This window comes from Taurulus bubalis, assembly GCF_910589615.1.
Source record: "Taurulus bubalis genome assembly, chromosome: 2".
Taxonomy (NCBI): domain Eukaryota; kingdom Metazoa; phylum Chordata; class Actinopteri; order Perciformes; family Cottidae; genus Taurulus; species Taurulus bubalis.
Window position 1 is genome coordinate 21,634,620 of NC_136590.1, and position 15,421 is coordinate 21,650,040.

At 41.5% G+C, this 15,421-nt stretch overlaps 1 protein-coding gene across 2 annotated transcripts in view; it reads right to left on the minus strand.

Annotated features, from left to right (window-relative positions):
• Nucleotides 1-15,170, minus strand: part of rad51d (RAD51 paralog D) — a 21,577-nt gene extending 6,407 nt beyond the window's left edge. For both annotated transcript variants that reach the window (XM_079214385.1, XM_079214384.1), the window contains exons 1-5: nt 15,037-15,170; nt 14,881-14,942; nt 10,311-10,429; nt 2,058-2,139; nt 1,700-1,834 (exon numbers count right to left, since the gene is read on the minus strand). In XM_079214385.1, coding sequence (XP_079070511.1) covers nt 1,700-1,834; nt 2,058-2,139; nt 10,311-10,429; nt 14,881-14,942; nt 15,037-15,118 — 480 coding nt within the window. In that variant the 5' untranslated portion in view covers nt 15,119-15,170. The remainder of the gene's footprint in view (nt 1-1,699; nt 1,835-2,057; nt 2,140-10,310; nt 10,430-14,880; nt 14,943-15,036) is intronic.
• Between the last annotated feature and the right edge of the window lie 251 nt (nt 15,171-15,421).

Sequence of the window (15,421 nt, forward strand, 5' to 3'; positions counted from 1 at the left end):
CAGGCTGAGCGAAGCTATACTGGAGAACGGCGCAGCTTCAACCATAAATAGATCCTGAAGGAGTCGATCCCTGAGATGTACAGGACAACGCCAAGCAAAGGGATCCATTGGAAGATGGTAAGTGTATTTACTGAACTTTGCAATGGCATATTTACGTTAGTAATGGGACCTGTAGCCAGATAGAGCTGCTGCTAACACAAAGCTAGCGGGTAGCAAGCTAACAGGGTTATATATGTCTACAGGCTGACTATAAGACTGAACGGTGGGTGCTCAAATATTGTCACGATCCCCGTTAACTTTATTTCAGTGAACTTAGTACGCTTAGTAGTGTTATATCTCTGTTAATCGTTACTGCCGTAGTATTTACGTTAGCTGCTGCTCACACGGAGCTACCGAGCGAGCGAACAATCGCTAACGGGGTTATATATGGCTACAGGGTGGATAAAAGACTGAACGGTGGGTGTTCAAATATTGTCACGATCCCCGTTAACTTTCGTTCAGTGAACGTAGTACGCTTAGTAGTGTTATAGCTCTGTTAATCGTTACTGCCGTATTGTTTACCTCACGTTAGCTCCTACCACGGAGCGAGCGAGCTAACGATCGCTAACGGAGTTATATATGGCTACAGGGTGGATAAAAAAACTGAACGGTGGGTGTTCAAATATTGTCACGATCCCTGTTAACTTTCGTTTAGCGAACGTAGTACGCTTAGTAGTGTGGGATCTCTGTTATGTGTTTGTGGGACTGAAATGACCATGTTGTTAGGTTAGCTGCGTGCTAACCAGAAGAAGCTGTGCAGTAGCTAAATGGGGACATGGTAGTTATGAGACTGAACGGGGCGTAATCAAATATTGTCACTATCCTGTTACTTTCTTTCAGTGAACTTATACTAACTATTAGTAATGTATTTTACAGAGGATTTGCAGCTGCCAGGGTCCAGAGGACAACATGCAGCATCGCTTTAGCAGCCTCCAGTCCGTCTCTGCCAAATCATCACTGCAGGCCACAACGCCAGCCACAGCTCATCACCTCACCATATAATAATACATTTGATTTTAGACATTTATTTACATGTTTCAACCATTTTTGTATTCATATATTTCACTGCTTTTATGAACCTAAGACCTTTGGTAAACTAATTTCAAGCACCAAAACAGTTCGACCTCCTGAGTAAAGCTATGTTTTCACAAGAGATATGAAGATTTTCCAAAATCTAGATTACATTTTTCAGCTTTAGAGTAATATTTCTCTTTACACTTTTGCCTTATGACAATGGTGCCTCATTATATAGAGAGCTGAGATTGTTCTGCAATTTTAGAAGTAAAACACATGGGTATCTATCATATGCAAGTGACTTTAAAAAGTGAATTTAAGAAATTATGTAAAATCAAGAAAATGACCCCTGACTCCAAAGGGTTAACACATTCATGACACAAATGAATGAGAGACAATAGTTTAAGTAAAATAATTATCATTTATATAGATGCTTGTATGTATGGCTGCTTATATTTTGAGCGTCTTTCTTTTAAAAGAATATTAATTATTTCAACCTCAGAGTAAATGAACGTCATGAACATATGAATATAACACATGTCCATGACATTTTAAAATGTCATGACTTTAGCAGGTTTTCCATGTGTGAGGTGTTTTACGTCAGGTTATAATATTACTTTAAAGCCCGACCTCTCCGTCAGCTCACCTGCTCCTCCGCGTTACTGGCCTCGACTCGGAGCATCTGAAGCAGGCGGGCGGCGGCAAGCCCTCCGGTCGTATCGATGAATACGACGCTCTGCTTGAGCCGGTGGGCGATGTGAACGGCGACACCAAAACACACCTGGAAGACAAGACGAGCGCCCGGGGAATCGTTTTAGGGGAGCGTAGTTAATTTGTGTTGGCTAAACTCCGGAAAAAAGAATAATGTCAGCCACACAACAGTACAACTTCTTATTCTATAGGCGACGAGGGAATAAAATAAATAATAAAAGAGAGGTGTGGGCGTGGGGGATTTATGAGGCATAAATTATCAGTGATGGAGAGGGAAGGTAGGAAACGCTCACCTGAGATTTGCCACTTCCTGGGCCTCCCGACAGCTCCGTTATCTCTCCGGTATATAAGCCGGAATCCAGCAGTTTATCCAAGCTGCAGGAAACAAGGTGCAATTTATTACTCACAACCGCCACCAGACATAATAAACAATCAAGTCCCAACAAAACGCTGCAGAATAAAAACAAGAGCTCCCAGACTGTTCTTAAACTATTCCAGAAATTCCTAATTTCAGTGGTTTCATTGCTTCTTATCAAGCTGGCTGCTTATCAAGCTGGCTTTTCATTCATGTTTGTGTGTGTGTGTGTGTAGGTGGCATTGTTTGTTAGTCTAATGAGAGTGTCTATATATCATAATATTTAGCTATATAGCACACATGCACACACACGCACACACACACACACATCCAACTAAGAAAAAAGTTATAATACAAACTAAGTATATACTTGTTTTGTATTTACTGGCCAAGAAATGTGAGTTCTACGTTTATGACCTCTTGACCCCCTCGGCTCACTTCCTTCCCATCTCTGAGAATCTCCCTTGAGAAGAGGAGCTCAGCTCTTGATGGATAATATCTGTATTCACGGGTTTCACAGGAATCGTTATGGGTTCTCTGCAGCTGACGAGGTAAATTTTCCCTGAGCTCCACCTTCACACACCTCCTGATCCTTTATACGCGACCTCCTCCACCTTTCTTCTTCCTGTGTGTTCACTAGGGGTGGGGAAAAATATATCAAAAAATAAAATCAATTGCTTTTTCAGCCCACTAGATGGTGCTGTGTTTTCTGGTGAGGTCAGCAGAGGTCCCGGCTCAGCGTGATGATAGGAAGTTGGTAAAAACAAACATGGAGACACCGGAGAAAGAAATTAGAAATGCGCCGTTCGTGTTTAAAGCAGACGTCTTCACTTCCTGTCACTCATAGCGCCGCTGCTGCACAGCTGTTGCACGACACACGGGACAACATGCTTGACACGGCGCTGGTCAAAGACGTTAGAAAAAGCATAAATCAAACTGGCTACGGGTCCTCTAGCAGCGTTGGAAGCGGCCGCCATTCAGATGCACACTTCCTTGTGTGAAATCCACCGATCTGTGTGCGGCTACGGATAATATTATAGACCCAGACACAAGGGCGTTTGTTGTTCCGACGTTTTTGGGATTTCCACAACAAGTATGAAGCAGAAAGAGTGGTTATTTCCATGGTGAATGGCGGAAATGAAAACTGCACAGAGATAAGCCCCGCCCCCTCTCCAGCGCGTCCAGCTCGAATGAAGTGACTATGTAGACTGTAATATTGACACGACTATGTAGACTGTAATACAAACAGTTAAGTTTTGTCAGGTGCAACATCTATGACATGTTGGTCAGTTTGACATTTTGCTGCAATAAAAATGATTGAAGTGAGATGAACAGACTGAAAACGGTATCTACTTAGATACAATATGTTGACAAAGTTTTCCTTTGGGGACAATTTGCGGTGGAAAAAAGGGAATAAATCTCAATACTCAATAAATCGTAGTATCGTGATCGTATCGGGACCCAAGTATCGTGGGAAAATCGAATCGTGTGACCTACTGTTCACACAGAAAGAAACTTACGCAATAAATCACAGGAGGCCCCTTCATTTCATCCGATTCCTTTTCGTGAACAATAGCTCTGCTGTTGCACAGTGGGTGTTCTAGGTTCCTCCTCAGCCGGCCACGTGGAATATAACAGGAACAAAACGCTCCAACGTCTCCGCTTGGAGAGCATGACCGCAGCATGGAGAGCATGGATGCAGCATTGGAGAGCATGAACGCAGCATTGGAAAGCATGAACGCAGCATGGGAAAGCATGAACGCAGCATTGGAGAGCATGGACCCAGCATTGGAGAGCATGGACCCAGCATTGGAGAGCATGAACGCAGCATTGGAGAGCATGAACGCAGCATGAGAGCATGAACGCAGCATGGGAAAGCATGAACGCAGCATGGGAAAGCATGAACGCAGCATTGGAGAGCATGAACGCAGCATTGGAGAGCATGAACGCAGCATTGGAGAGCATGAACGCAGCATTGGAGAGCATGAACGCAGCATGAGAGCATGAACGCAGCATGGGAAAGCATGAACGCAGCATGGGAAAGCATGGACGCAGCATTGGAGAGCATGAACGCAGCATGGAGAGCATGAACGCAGCATTGGAGTCGACGGAAACATCGAAGATGGTCCAAACCGCTGCGGCTGTGGATCACGACCTAGATCAGAGCTTCCTGCGATGTTTAGCGATACCTTGACGATATCTTCTCTTTCTTTTCTAAGCCGCTGGTTGATTTATTTGGGCTGATTTTTTTTGCTGAGTGTGCTGACCTTTCACACGTCCACAATAAAGTTGAGAGTTGTTGTTTTCCCCGTTAAAGGGGAGTTTTTCCTACAATGAGTGAGAACGTCGTATGCAAATAGTAAAGTTGCAATATCGGGCTATAAAAAGACAATTTAATTGGCCAATGTTTGTTCAAAATACTTTCAATCGCGCCTGGACGCCTCCCATTAGAGGTTTTCCAGGCACGTCCAACTGGTAGGAGACCCCGGGGAAGACCAAGGACACGCTGGAGGGATTATATCTCCCGGCTGGCCTTGGAACGCCTCGGGATCCCCCAGAATGAGCTGGAAAGCGTTGCGGGTGAGAGGGAAGCCTGGGTCGGCCTGCTGAACCTGCTGCCACCGCGACCCGACCCCGGATAAGCGGCTGATAATGGATGGATGGATGGACTTTCAATCGCTAAATCTCATCGCCTCCGCCTGAGTTTGCAGTGACGGATGTGACAGCGATGCCGTTAAATCTACATCGCCAAGGTCCCTCTGCTGAAGGGTTGAGCCTCACTGGAGGTCCGCAGTCGGTTGATAGCGGTTCTCTTCATCCACAGAGAATTGGTGAGGACGGACACACTTCTCTGACGATGAAACGGCAGGTTGAGTTCTCGTAAGAGCTCCGAAGGATGTAAGCGATTTTCCTTTAAGAGCCACAGATTCTGAATCTCTCATCAGCAGGGACGCACCGATGTGGATATTTGGCCGATACTCACTCAATTGGTTGGATCGGTTTATTCTATGATTATAAAATGATATACTTTATTAACTTGCATTTTAATCCCTTTTTTATATTTTGACCAATTTGTTCCCGCAACAAAAAGGTTTACACTTTAATTGAGTTTGCTGGTGTACAAATGCATTAATTTAATAATAACTACTTCTTAGTTGTTGGACTTTTTTGTTTGTGCATGAAAGCTGTTGAGTCTGTTTAAAAATGGCTGAAGATTCTGAATTGTTATGCATGTTGTAATACCTTGTGTCCTGAAGATGCACTTTTTGTTTTCTAATTAAAATGCAGCTAATTGTAAAAGGGGATAGTTCCCTCTCTAGCATCGCCACCAGCTGGTCGTTTTGGTTTATCATTAAACTTGTTTTTGTGTTGGCATACATATTCTGTACTATCTCAGGTTCAAACTGCACCAGCTTTTCATTCAATACATTTGAGAAGTTGAGAATGTTCCTCGATTTGGGTCGCGGCTTGTCATTAAGGGGTGATTGTGGGTCCCGGAGCCAGACCAGTTGAGAACCATTGCTTTAAAGTCTAGTTTTGACTTTTTTTATTTCCGTTGAAAGACCTTTCCTTCCCGTTGCCAAACCCAGAAACTTGGATACTAATTGAAACAAACAGTGGAAACAAACAGTGGAAATAAACAGCGTCACACTTCTGCAGCTCTGTTGTATCGGTGTCTGTGAGAGTTTCTAATGAGAGGAGTTTGACAGAAGACATTGTTTCTCATATTTAATGGAGTTTCCAGTGACTCAGGCTGAATCTTATCACTTCCTCCCACAACAACAAGCAGCATGTATATACATGGCAATATAATATCAACGTGTCATTAGACAATCAGGTGTTGACAAAAATATTGTGTAGGCTCCACGATACAATAAACCATTATCACGCTTATCGTGCACCCTGCTCGTCTGACAAATCACCGCAGCAGCTAATCTGATGCGCTTTGTTTATTTTTTGTTGATATCTTTACGTTTGTCTTTGTGCAACATAAAATCAGAGCCATTTATCATTTGTTAATAATGATAATAGTGCACTTGTTTGTTTGGACTGGAGCTGTGATGGAGGTGTATGAAATAAAAGTTGCATTGGTGTGTTTTCTTTTGCTTCCAGAGACGTCTTGATGATATTTATGTAAAGGAGACGGCTAAATAAACTATAATTAGTTAAGAATTGAACAATAAAGACAGTTGAGGAACGATCCCCCTACCCATGGTACGATGCGAAAGTATTTTATACCTGATAGAGAACTAAATATCAAGTTTCAATAGCACATTTGGTTATTTTCATTATGTTTTGTTTGGATGGTTTTCTTTGAGCTCTTTTGATTTTTGACATTTCTATTCGTTGGTTAAAATGAGAACAAAAACTTAAAAAACCCAAAGTCCATCACCTTCTTTTTATTCCTCTCTGGGCCTCACAACTTTTCATACACTGTGCATATATCAAAGAGCCGGGGAGAAGAAACGGAAAGAGATATTAAAATAATATGCCAAAAAAAAAAAGGTGTCGAGCAGCCGACAGAGAAGAGTCCGAACTGTGTTTACAGCCTCTAGGGCTTCTGGCTTCATTTCATTCAGGATACGTTTCCCTCTGAGAAAACCTTTTAGAAGAAAAACATCACAGTTATCTGCTTTTATAATGAATATTGTTTCTCCACATCCACTGATTCTGTTGCAGACACCAGCGAGATCTTCTGCAACCAATCACCCGAAACAACTGTTTTCACACCGAGCAAAGCAGGAAATATCACATATACATATATATATATATATATATATATATATATATATATATATATATATATATATTGTGGTTATATCAAAGCCCAGCGGAGGTCAATAGCTTTCCATTAATACATAATGAAGTTCACAATAAAACAGGCCCTCTGGGACGGCTGTGGGGTGGTTGCCATGATGCATAACCTACACTATCAGACTGCATATTACTATTTCTTTGCATTCATTTCAATATTTACATCCATCCATCCATCCATCCATCCATCCATTATCAGCTCAGAAAGTGCCTTTCCCGAGAACTCGGGTGAAAGCGGGACATCGTCTCTGCTCTTCTTGGATAGCGGGACGGCGACTAGAAGAAGCCTGAGAGCATCTTGGTTGCCTTGACTTGCATCCATCACATCTTAGATAAGAGTTAAGATATCTTGTATATATCGTTATCCGTGTGTTCTTCAGCGTCACACTGGAGTGCTGGATCCCTGATCTGACACTGCTGGACCTAATCAAAATGAATCTGTGTGTTTTTATTCTGTCTCTGCATGAAGCCACACCCTCTCCTGAAATGTAGCACCACAGAGAACAAAGAGCAGCAGTTCCTCTTCTCACCAGCAGAGTGCAGCCAAGACACACAAATCACACCGCCTGTACTCGCATGGCTGATTCAGTTTCATATCACTAATCCAAAAGCACTGACTAATTTATGAAAACCACTTAAAAAAAAAGGAGCCGGGGAGAGCCAAAAAAAAACAGAACAAACACCTGTGGTCATTAATTATGCTGGAACAGTGGGTTTAAGTGTAGAAAAGATAACTGTCCTATAAATAATGCCACGCTGGCCCATTTCACAGATCTGTGTAGGTCTGTGTGCCGGCTGAGGAAGACTTCCCTTCTAGAAAGAGGATGATGCATCTACTCCGCTTTGTGCGCTCACATATCTGTGAGGTCAGCACACACACACACACCTCTGTGCCGCCTCTTCGTCGGTATCCAATGCAAATTGATTTGAAGATGTCACGCGGATTCTTTTCAGCGATGTTTTTTTTACAGAAAGTCGTCTAGTTTCAGACAACGTTATTGCAGCTGATATATCAGTGTTTTTTTTATATCAGTGTTTACGAGCCAAATGGAACAACAAGCTAGGAAGTCAGCACTCGAGCTTCTAAAATATAGCACGCACGCCAATTTAAAAACACTATTGCTCTGCTGTATTTTTTGGAAATGCAGCTGACCTACTCCACGTGCATATTCTACCTGCACAGCTCAATGCAAATTGGATTTTAAAAACACTCAAGAGATTTTTTGTTTGATAAAAATGGATCGATGGAGAGGAATCTGGTTACAAAACATATTGTAAATGCACAACGGTGATATTGATTGCATGTGTCGTGCTGTGGTTGTGGACGGCCCCCTTCTGTTCTGCAAAGCCTGAGAGCAGAAAATGCAAAAAGAAATGCAAGCATTGCTCTGACAAACAGAAGTTTAAGAACAAATAAATTAGGTGTGACTTGAAAATTATTTAGTTTACATAGACTGTGTCCTGCAAATACAGCTACTACTGTGCTCATCAAATACTTTAATCTGAAATATCATCAGGCGGCACTGAGGAAGCAGCCACGACACGCATCAAATCAGCATCACCACAGGATTCACTTTGGCCTCTCAACTGAACACCGGGGGAAATGTTCTTTTAATCCCACATGCAGAGAGCCGTCCTCAGAAAGACTTATTTGCTTTTGGATGTGGATCTTCCTCTCCGAGCTCCGCCGTTAAAATCCCTGAGACAAAGCAGGGTGCTCTGTGTGCGTGTGCAGAGTTTCTGTACCTCCAGTCTCTGGTCGTCTCGCGCCTTGATTACTGTAACTCCCTCCTGGCAGGTCTACCTGCTAATGCCATTCGACCTTTCCAGCTCATCCAGAATGCAGCAGCTCGACTGGTCTTTAACCTCCCGAAATTCACCCACTCTGCACCGCTCCTCTGCGACCTTCACTGGTTACCGGTGGCCACCCGCATCCGCTTCAAAACATTGGTACTTGCGTACCGTGCTACAAACAGACCGGGTCCAGTCTACATCCAGGACATAGTAAAACCTCATACCCATGCCTGTTCAATCCGCTCTGCTTCTGCCAATCGGCTCGTAGCGCCGTCGCTGCGAGCTAAACACTCAACAAAGTCACGACTGTTTGCTGTCCTGGTTCCTCAATGGTGGAATGAGATCCCCATTGACATCAGGACAGCAGAAAGTCTCTACATCAGATATGTCAAACTCAAGGCCTGCGTCATTTTATGTGGCCCGCGACGGCTTCACGGACCTGTTTTCAGTGAATCGCGGACCTTTGCATGGGCTTTTATTTTGAAGGGGATTTTGTATGTGTTTTTATTTTGAAGGAGATTTTTCATGCAGCGGAGCCCATCTATTCACACTCCTCAATGCTGCGTTCACAACACGCTTTACTTGCGTGAGTTTACACGTTGGACTATTTGTGATAGTTAAGCTTCATTACCGACTTTTTTATTCCATGTTTGTGCATGAAAACACTGAGTCTGTTAAAAAAGGCTGAAGTTATAAAAATATTATGTGTGTTGTATTACCTCATGTCCTTAAGATGCACTTTTTGGTTTTTAATTGAGTGTAAAAGGGAACATTTCAAACAATTTGTTTTGTGTTGGCATACTGTGATAGTGTACTTTCTCAGGTTTAAACTGCACCATATCCTTAAATCAATTTGAGAAGTTGAAAATGTCCCTCGCATTGGATCTCAGCTTGTTATTAAGGGGTCAAGGTGGGTCCTGCAGCCAGACCAGTTGAACCACTGCCCCAGACCACATGCATGTCTTTATTTGCTCACAATTATTTGTTGGACCAGTTATGTCCTTCTCAACTGTGACAAAAAAGCTTTGAAGAAAGTTAATATAATAACGTGCGCTTGATCTTTGTTATTTTCTTCTGTTTTAAGTTTGATCTTTAGCAATGTGGGTTTCTTAACCCTAAATTAAATGGACTTCTGTCATAGTAACAGAGAAATTTGCTTCCATATATTTTTACATTTATATAAATGCATGTACAATATTTTTTCACTTGAATAAACAATAATCTAATACAAAGACAGTTAACATTATGTTCGGGAGGAGTTAAATGTATACAGTGTTACAGTTACAACCGGCCCTTTGAGGACGACCATGATACTGATGTGGCCCGGGGTGAAAATGAGTTTGACACCCCTGGTCTACATCTTCTGTCGCAAACTAAAAACACATCTTTTTCGACTATACCTTGAATAAGGAAAGTAGTACTGTAGTAGCACTTAAATGGCACTTATTGATAGCACTTTGTAGTTTAACTTTATTGAAGAAATTGTACTTTCTTGATTCTTCTTGTTCTGAGTTTGTACTTATGGTTGAATGCACTTATTGTAAGTCGCTTTGGATAAAAGCGTCAGCTAAATGTAATGTACCTGGGGTTTCCAGTGGAGAGGATGGCAGTAGAGCTCAACAGCTCTTCATACAGATCAGCGGCTGACACGGGGAACGCGGCGTGTTGGGCCAGCAGCACACGGCGGATGGCGAAGAGAGCCTGGAAGAGAAAAACGTAGAGAATGTGAGGGTCACGCAGCCGGGGACGGGGCGATTTAGGACACTAGCGCAGATTACATTTTTAATTTTTTTTTAAATTGCAATAAGTTGATTGTGATGAATTTCCATTATCTGGATATTTAAGAATCTTGTCACATGACAATCATGGAGAAGTGGAAAAAAACAGTGATTTGGAAATGCAGGAATTATCTTGTAGAAAATAACAGGCTCACAATATGGCTTATAAAAAGGGTGTGCATTATAACCCGCATTTTACGGTATGTTTAAAGTAACATTTTTAGCACTTGAGTTTGCCGTCGCGTTCTTTGCTGGAGTGCACTAGAAGTGCACTCCAGCAAAGAATGGCATCGATGTTTCCGCTCTTCTCCCAATTGGCTTCGGCTAGAGTTTGATTTTCAGACGGTTCGTCCAGTCACCCACCGTGCAATGATTGGACTCGTCGGCCCTTTTCTAAACGCATTGGACGAACTAAAAACATAAAAAGATGGGTTTTAACCCACATTCGCATTCTTCTTTTTTTTTAAACTTTTTGAATAAGCTAGCCGACCAGTTGTTTATTAACCTGCATGTGTCTGATCTCCAGGAGAAGGGACCTCACGAATGAGATAAGATGATTTTTTGGGGAATTGTTTTGTGATCCTCGATTTACAAAGAAACACTTAGATTTTTCCTGCTTGACTAAACTTCCCTGCATATTTTCAAATTACTTTTACTGAACTAAATAGTGCTAAACTATATTGACATTTAGACTAAATTATGTCTAACAACAAACAGCTACTCAACTTTGTATCATGCGTCAATAGAGCCCAAAACCACATAACAGACTATTCAATGGACACATGCATAAGACCGTGCAAATCAAAAGGAAAACATCCTTAGTCTGGAGGATATTCTGAATGCATGCATCAAATCAATTGCTCTCATAGAGTGTGTGTGTGTGTGTGTGTGTGTGTGTGTGTGTGTGTGTGTGTGTGCGTGTGCGCGTGTGTGTGTCCTCAGACGGTTCTGTGGAAAAAAACAATCGAGGGCTTCAGGTTAAATAAAATAGTAAATGGTGTGCGCAGTGCCGGAGTGAAATTGGAGAGCCGGAGATGAGGCAATGCTACAACTGTTTTAGAAGGAATCAGCTCCGAGCTCCATCCCAAACCTTTCCACTCGGCTCACACACTCTGACAAAGTATTTTTTATTTCTGAAGATGTGATACTGTTTGAGTGGAGAAGTTTGGGTATCACTTGGTACCGGGCTAATAAAAAAGGTATGGAGTCCCGGTGAGCCCTGGATTAGTCTCTTATTTCCTCTTGACAAGTTCATGTCCAACAGCAGAACATTTATTTTGGGAAAAAATAAGGCAAATCTGTTGGGTCTCAATTAGTGGGAACATTGTTGCCCCAATTGTGTGTGTGTGTGTGTGTGTGTGTGTGTGTGTGTGTGTGTGTGTGTGTGTGTGTGTGTGTGTGTGTGTGTGTGTATATATATATATATATATATATATAAATATATAAAACTAAATCGCTGCTTTCAGTCAGACGAGCGTGTCGGGGTAATACTCTCATGGCGGAGCGAGAGGGTTGTGTTGATATCTTTTCCCACTTTCAACTCAAATCACATCACTCAAGGCGCAACTTAACTCTGATAATACGAAAGTCAATGGAGTATCTACAGCAGGGGTGTCCAGATCCAACCCTGTTAAAATGTAGGCTTTTGTCAACATTAGCCTAATGAGAAATACTGTGACGGATAGAATTTCCGATCTTTCAGCAGATTTGGATAGCCAAAAGAAGCATAAAGTAAAGTAATTTGTAGCAATTTCAGTTGCAATCGATGAGAGCACTGACATTATTAAAGATGTTGCTCAACTGGCCGTATTCATTCGTGGTGTTGATGAGATTTTTCCTTGAGTTGGTACCTATGACAGACACTACTACAGCCAATTACATTGTTAGTGCTCTCGGTGAAGCGCTGGACCGGGTCGGAGTGGACTGGACCCATGCTGTCAGTGGGCTACAGACGGTGCACCATCAATAATCGGGAGAAAAACAGGTGTGACGAAACTCAAGTTAAAGTACAATCTGCAAATGGAGGATAACGTTTTTGGACATTTCACTGTATTTTTCACCGGGAGGCAGTGTTGCAAGTTGTTAAAAATGGATCACGTCATGAAAGTGACGTCACAAACGCGTCACAAAGCGAGGGAATCTGCAGAGGAGAGCCCAGGCAGATACACAGTGGGCTGATGTCTGAACTTTTGGTCTTTATGTTTCTAGTTTATTGTAGAAAGACTTTAAAATAGGGTTTATCATCCAAAAACCTTCACCATTGATTTAAACATGGAGAAATATTGTCGTTATGTATGCGTATGTATTATGCTATGACTTTAAGTTGAGATCAAAATGGGCAGTATGTGGGCCCTTAACTAAAATGAGTTTGACACCCCTGATCTACAGAGACGAATGAGAGAGGTTTGATAGCCAACATGAAAAAAAAGAACAAGCGTCCAACATACATTTCACACTTTTCTAAAGTTTCTCCTCCATTATTTCCCTCCACACGTAAAAGACAGAGGACGTGTAGTTAAGTGGAAAGCTCTCCTTCATCATTCCCAGCGAGAGAGCCCGGTCTGACTTCCCGTGCCCCGTCCACCCACACAATTATTCACTGATACACTTTTATTGAGGAAGCCCTTCTGGGTCGCATTCCTGGAATAATTGCACTCTTGTATCTCTGGAAAAATATAATAAAGTTTCCTGTTATCTCGGAGATCAGAACCAAGTTGGGCAGAATTTCTTTCATGATCTCTGCTCCCGCTTCGTGATTCTTCGCTGCGAAATCTTCATCCGAGGGAGCCGGCCTCTTCGGGCCGATTACGGCCGACCTGATGAGCATTTTGTCGTTTATTTTTGCTTTCCTGACGGCTAGAAAACATTTAAATAGTTTACTGCTTACTGTGCAGGAGCATCTATATTCAACTATATTTAAACAATACTTATTTTACTTCTAAATAGATGCATTTCACTATTTTTGCAATGCAACTTCTGCTTCATCTCAGAATCCCCTTTATTGGATATAGTGCACAAAGAATTTAACTTGGCATCTCCCTCAATGTACACAGGACATGGTCAACAAAGCTGGACTAATAAAAGGTAAGTAGACAGGTTTGTTACGTGCATAAGTACTGAAGAAACAGAGGTAAATATTATATAAATATATATAAAAAAACAAGGATAAAATAAGAAATAAAAAACTTTTACACAGGTCAACTGTTCTGTAAGCTGTACGCTATACATATAGTGCAAATGAATCAATACTGTACAGTTATACATGGACTGAATGACTATCTTCAGCATGTACAAAATACAGTTTGTGCCAGATTTATATTGAAATATGAATATACTATACATCTACGTTCGTCATATTACATATATTTTACATACATACATGACATTTGGTCTCTGCATTTAACCCATCCTAAGGAGCAGTGGGCTGCTGTGAAGTGCATGGGGAGCACTGTAGTGTGGTTGTAATGCAGAGTTGTAAAATACAATTAAAAAGAATAAATAGGAGGCAAACGTGACCTTTGACCTTGAAGTGACCCTGTGCTGTAGGACAGTGGGAGGTGATGCTTAAAACGACGTGTATCCTGTTTTCTTAATTGTAGCTCACCTTGCTTGTGCTGCAAGTGGGTGACATTTTTTTTTGCAAAAGATCAACATCATACTGGTCAGAGCCTCCCACGCTGCACTGTTTGTCAAGAATGAAGTGCGGGTGTCTTTTGTTTTATGTGTTTTTATTCTTTCCAACTCTGCAAAAGAAAGCTACGGATTTGATTCGTTACCAGGAAGTGATGAAAGGTTTGTCTTCGGTGATGTCTGTGGTTTATCGTAAGTAGGAAATGTGTGTGGATGAGGGGCTGAGTTGAAGCGGTGCATGTTTATCTTTTACACCTCCTTCAGTGGTTTTAATGAGTGTTTAATTTTATTTTTATTGTTTAACTGGAAACTCACAATCCAATCTGGCAAGGCCGATTCCCTGGTAGCGTTTACTGACTGACACAAGAAATAAAATAGAACTTTATTTACCCCGAAGGAAAATATTGTATAATATATATATATATATATATATATATATATATATGAACAATATCATTATTATATAGATTATTAAGTATACATATTTCACCATTTCAAAATAGAACACAAAGGCAATAAGAGTGAGCTCAATAAATTAAGTTAAGTTAGAAAAATTCAAATGCAACAGCAAATATGAAATACAAGAGATGGAAATTAAAATAAAAAAGCAATATTGAGCACGATATTGAAAGAGATATTGACAATGATATTCAAAAAGTTACATTTGTTGAAGAAAGTAGTGTTGCGCATGATATTGTTCTCATTGAGTGCATACAGTATTTAATGAATGCATTGCATACATACCGTATATGACAGCGAGCATCTCTGAGCAAGTTCCTCGATGTCAGATGAGACCACGTTTTCCACTGTAAACACAAGAAACCACGCGTGTTATTGTTGTTGTATATATTGTTTGTTTCGGGAATCGAGATGAAGCGTCCTCAAAACAAACAAACTCGCCGGTTTTAATGCCAGCAGCCCGCAGGTCACGAACTAAGTCCTCATCCAGTCCCGGACACATTCCTGCTCTTAAGACGACCATGATGCCGCATGTTTTAAGTGTGTGCGCTTAAAGAAGAAGCAGAAGAAGAAAAAGAAAAAGAAGAAGAAGAAGAAGAAGAAGAAGAAGAAGAAGAAGAAGAAGAAGGAGGAGGAGGAAGTGCGGAAGCTAGCTAGCTATCCGTTAGCAACAGTTGGTTTCAGCTCAGTTTTTTAAATGGCGGTAGGAGACAGTAATTAATTACTTTCACTAAAGTTCACGACGTTCAAACGCGGAACCGCGTTTACTTTCTGACTAAACTGACGCTTTTTGCAAAATCTTTACGACGCCACAGCAGCAATCAAT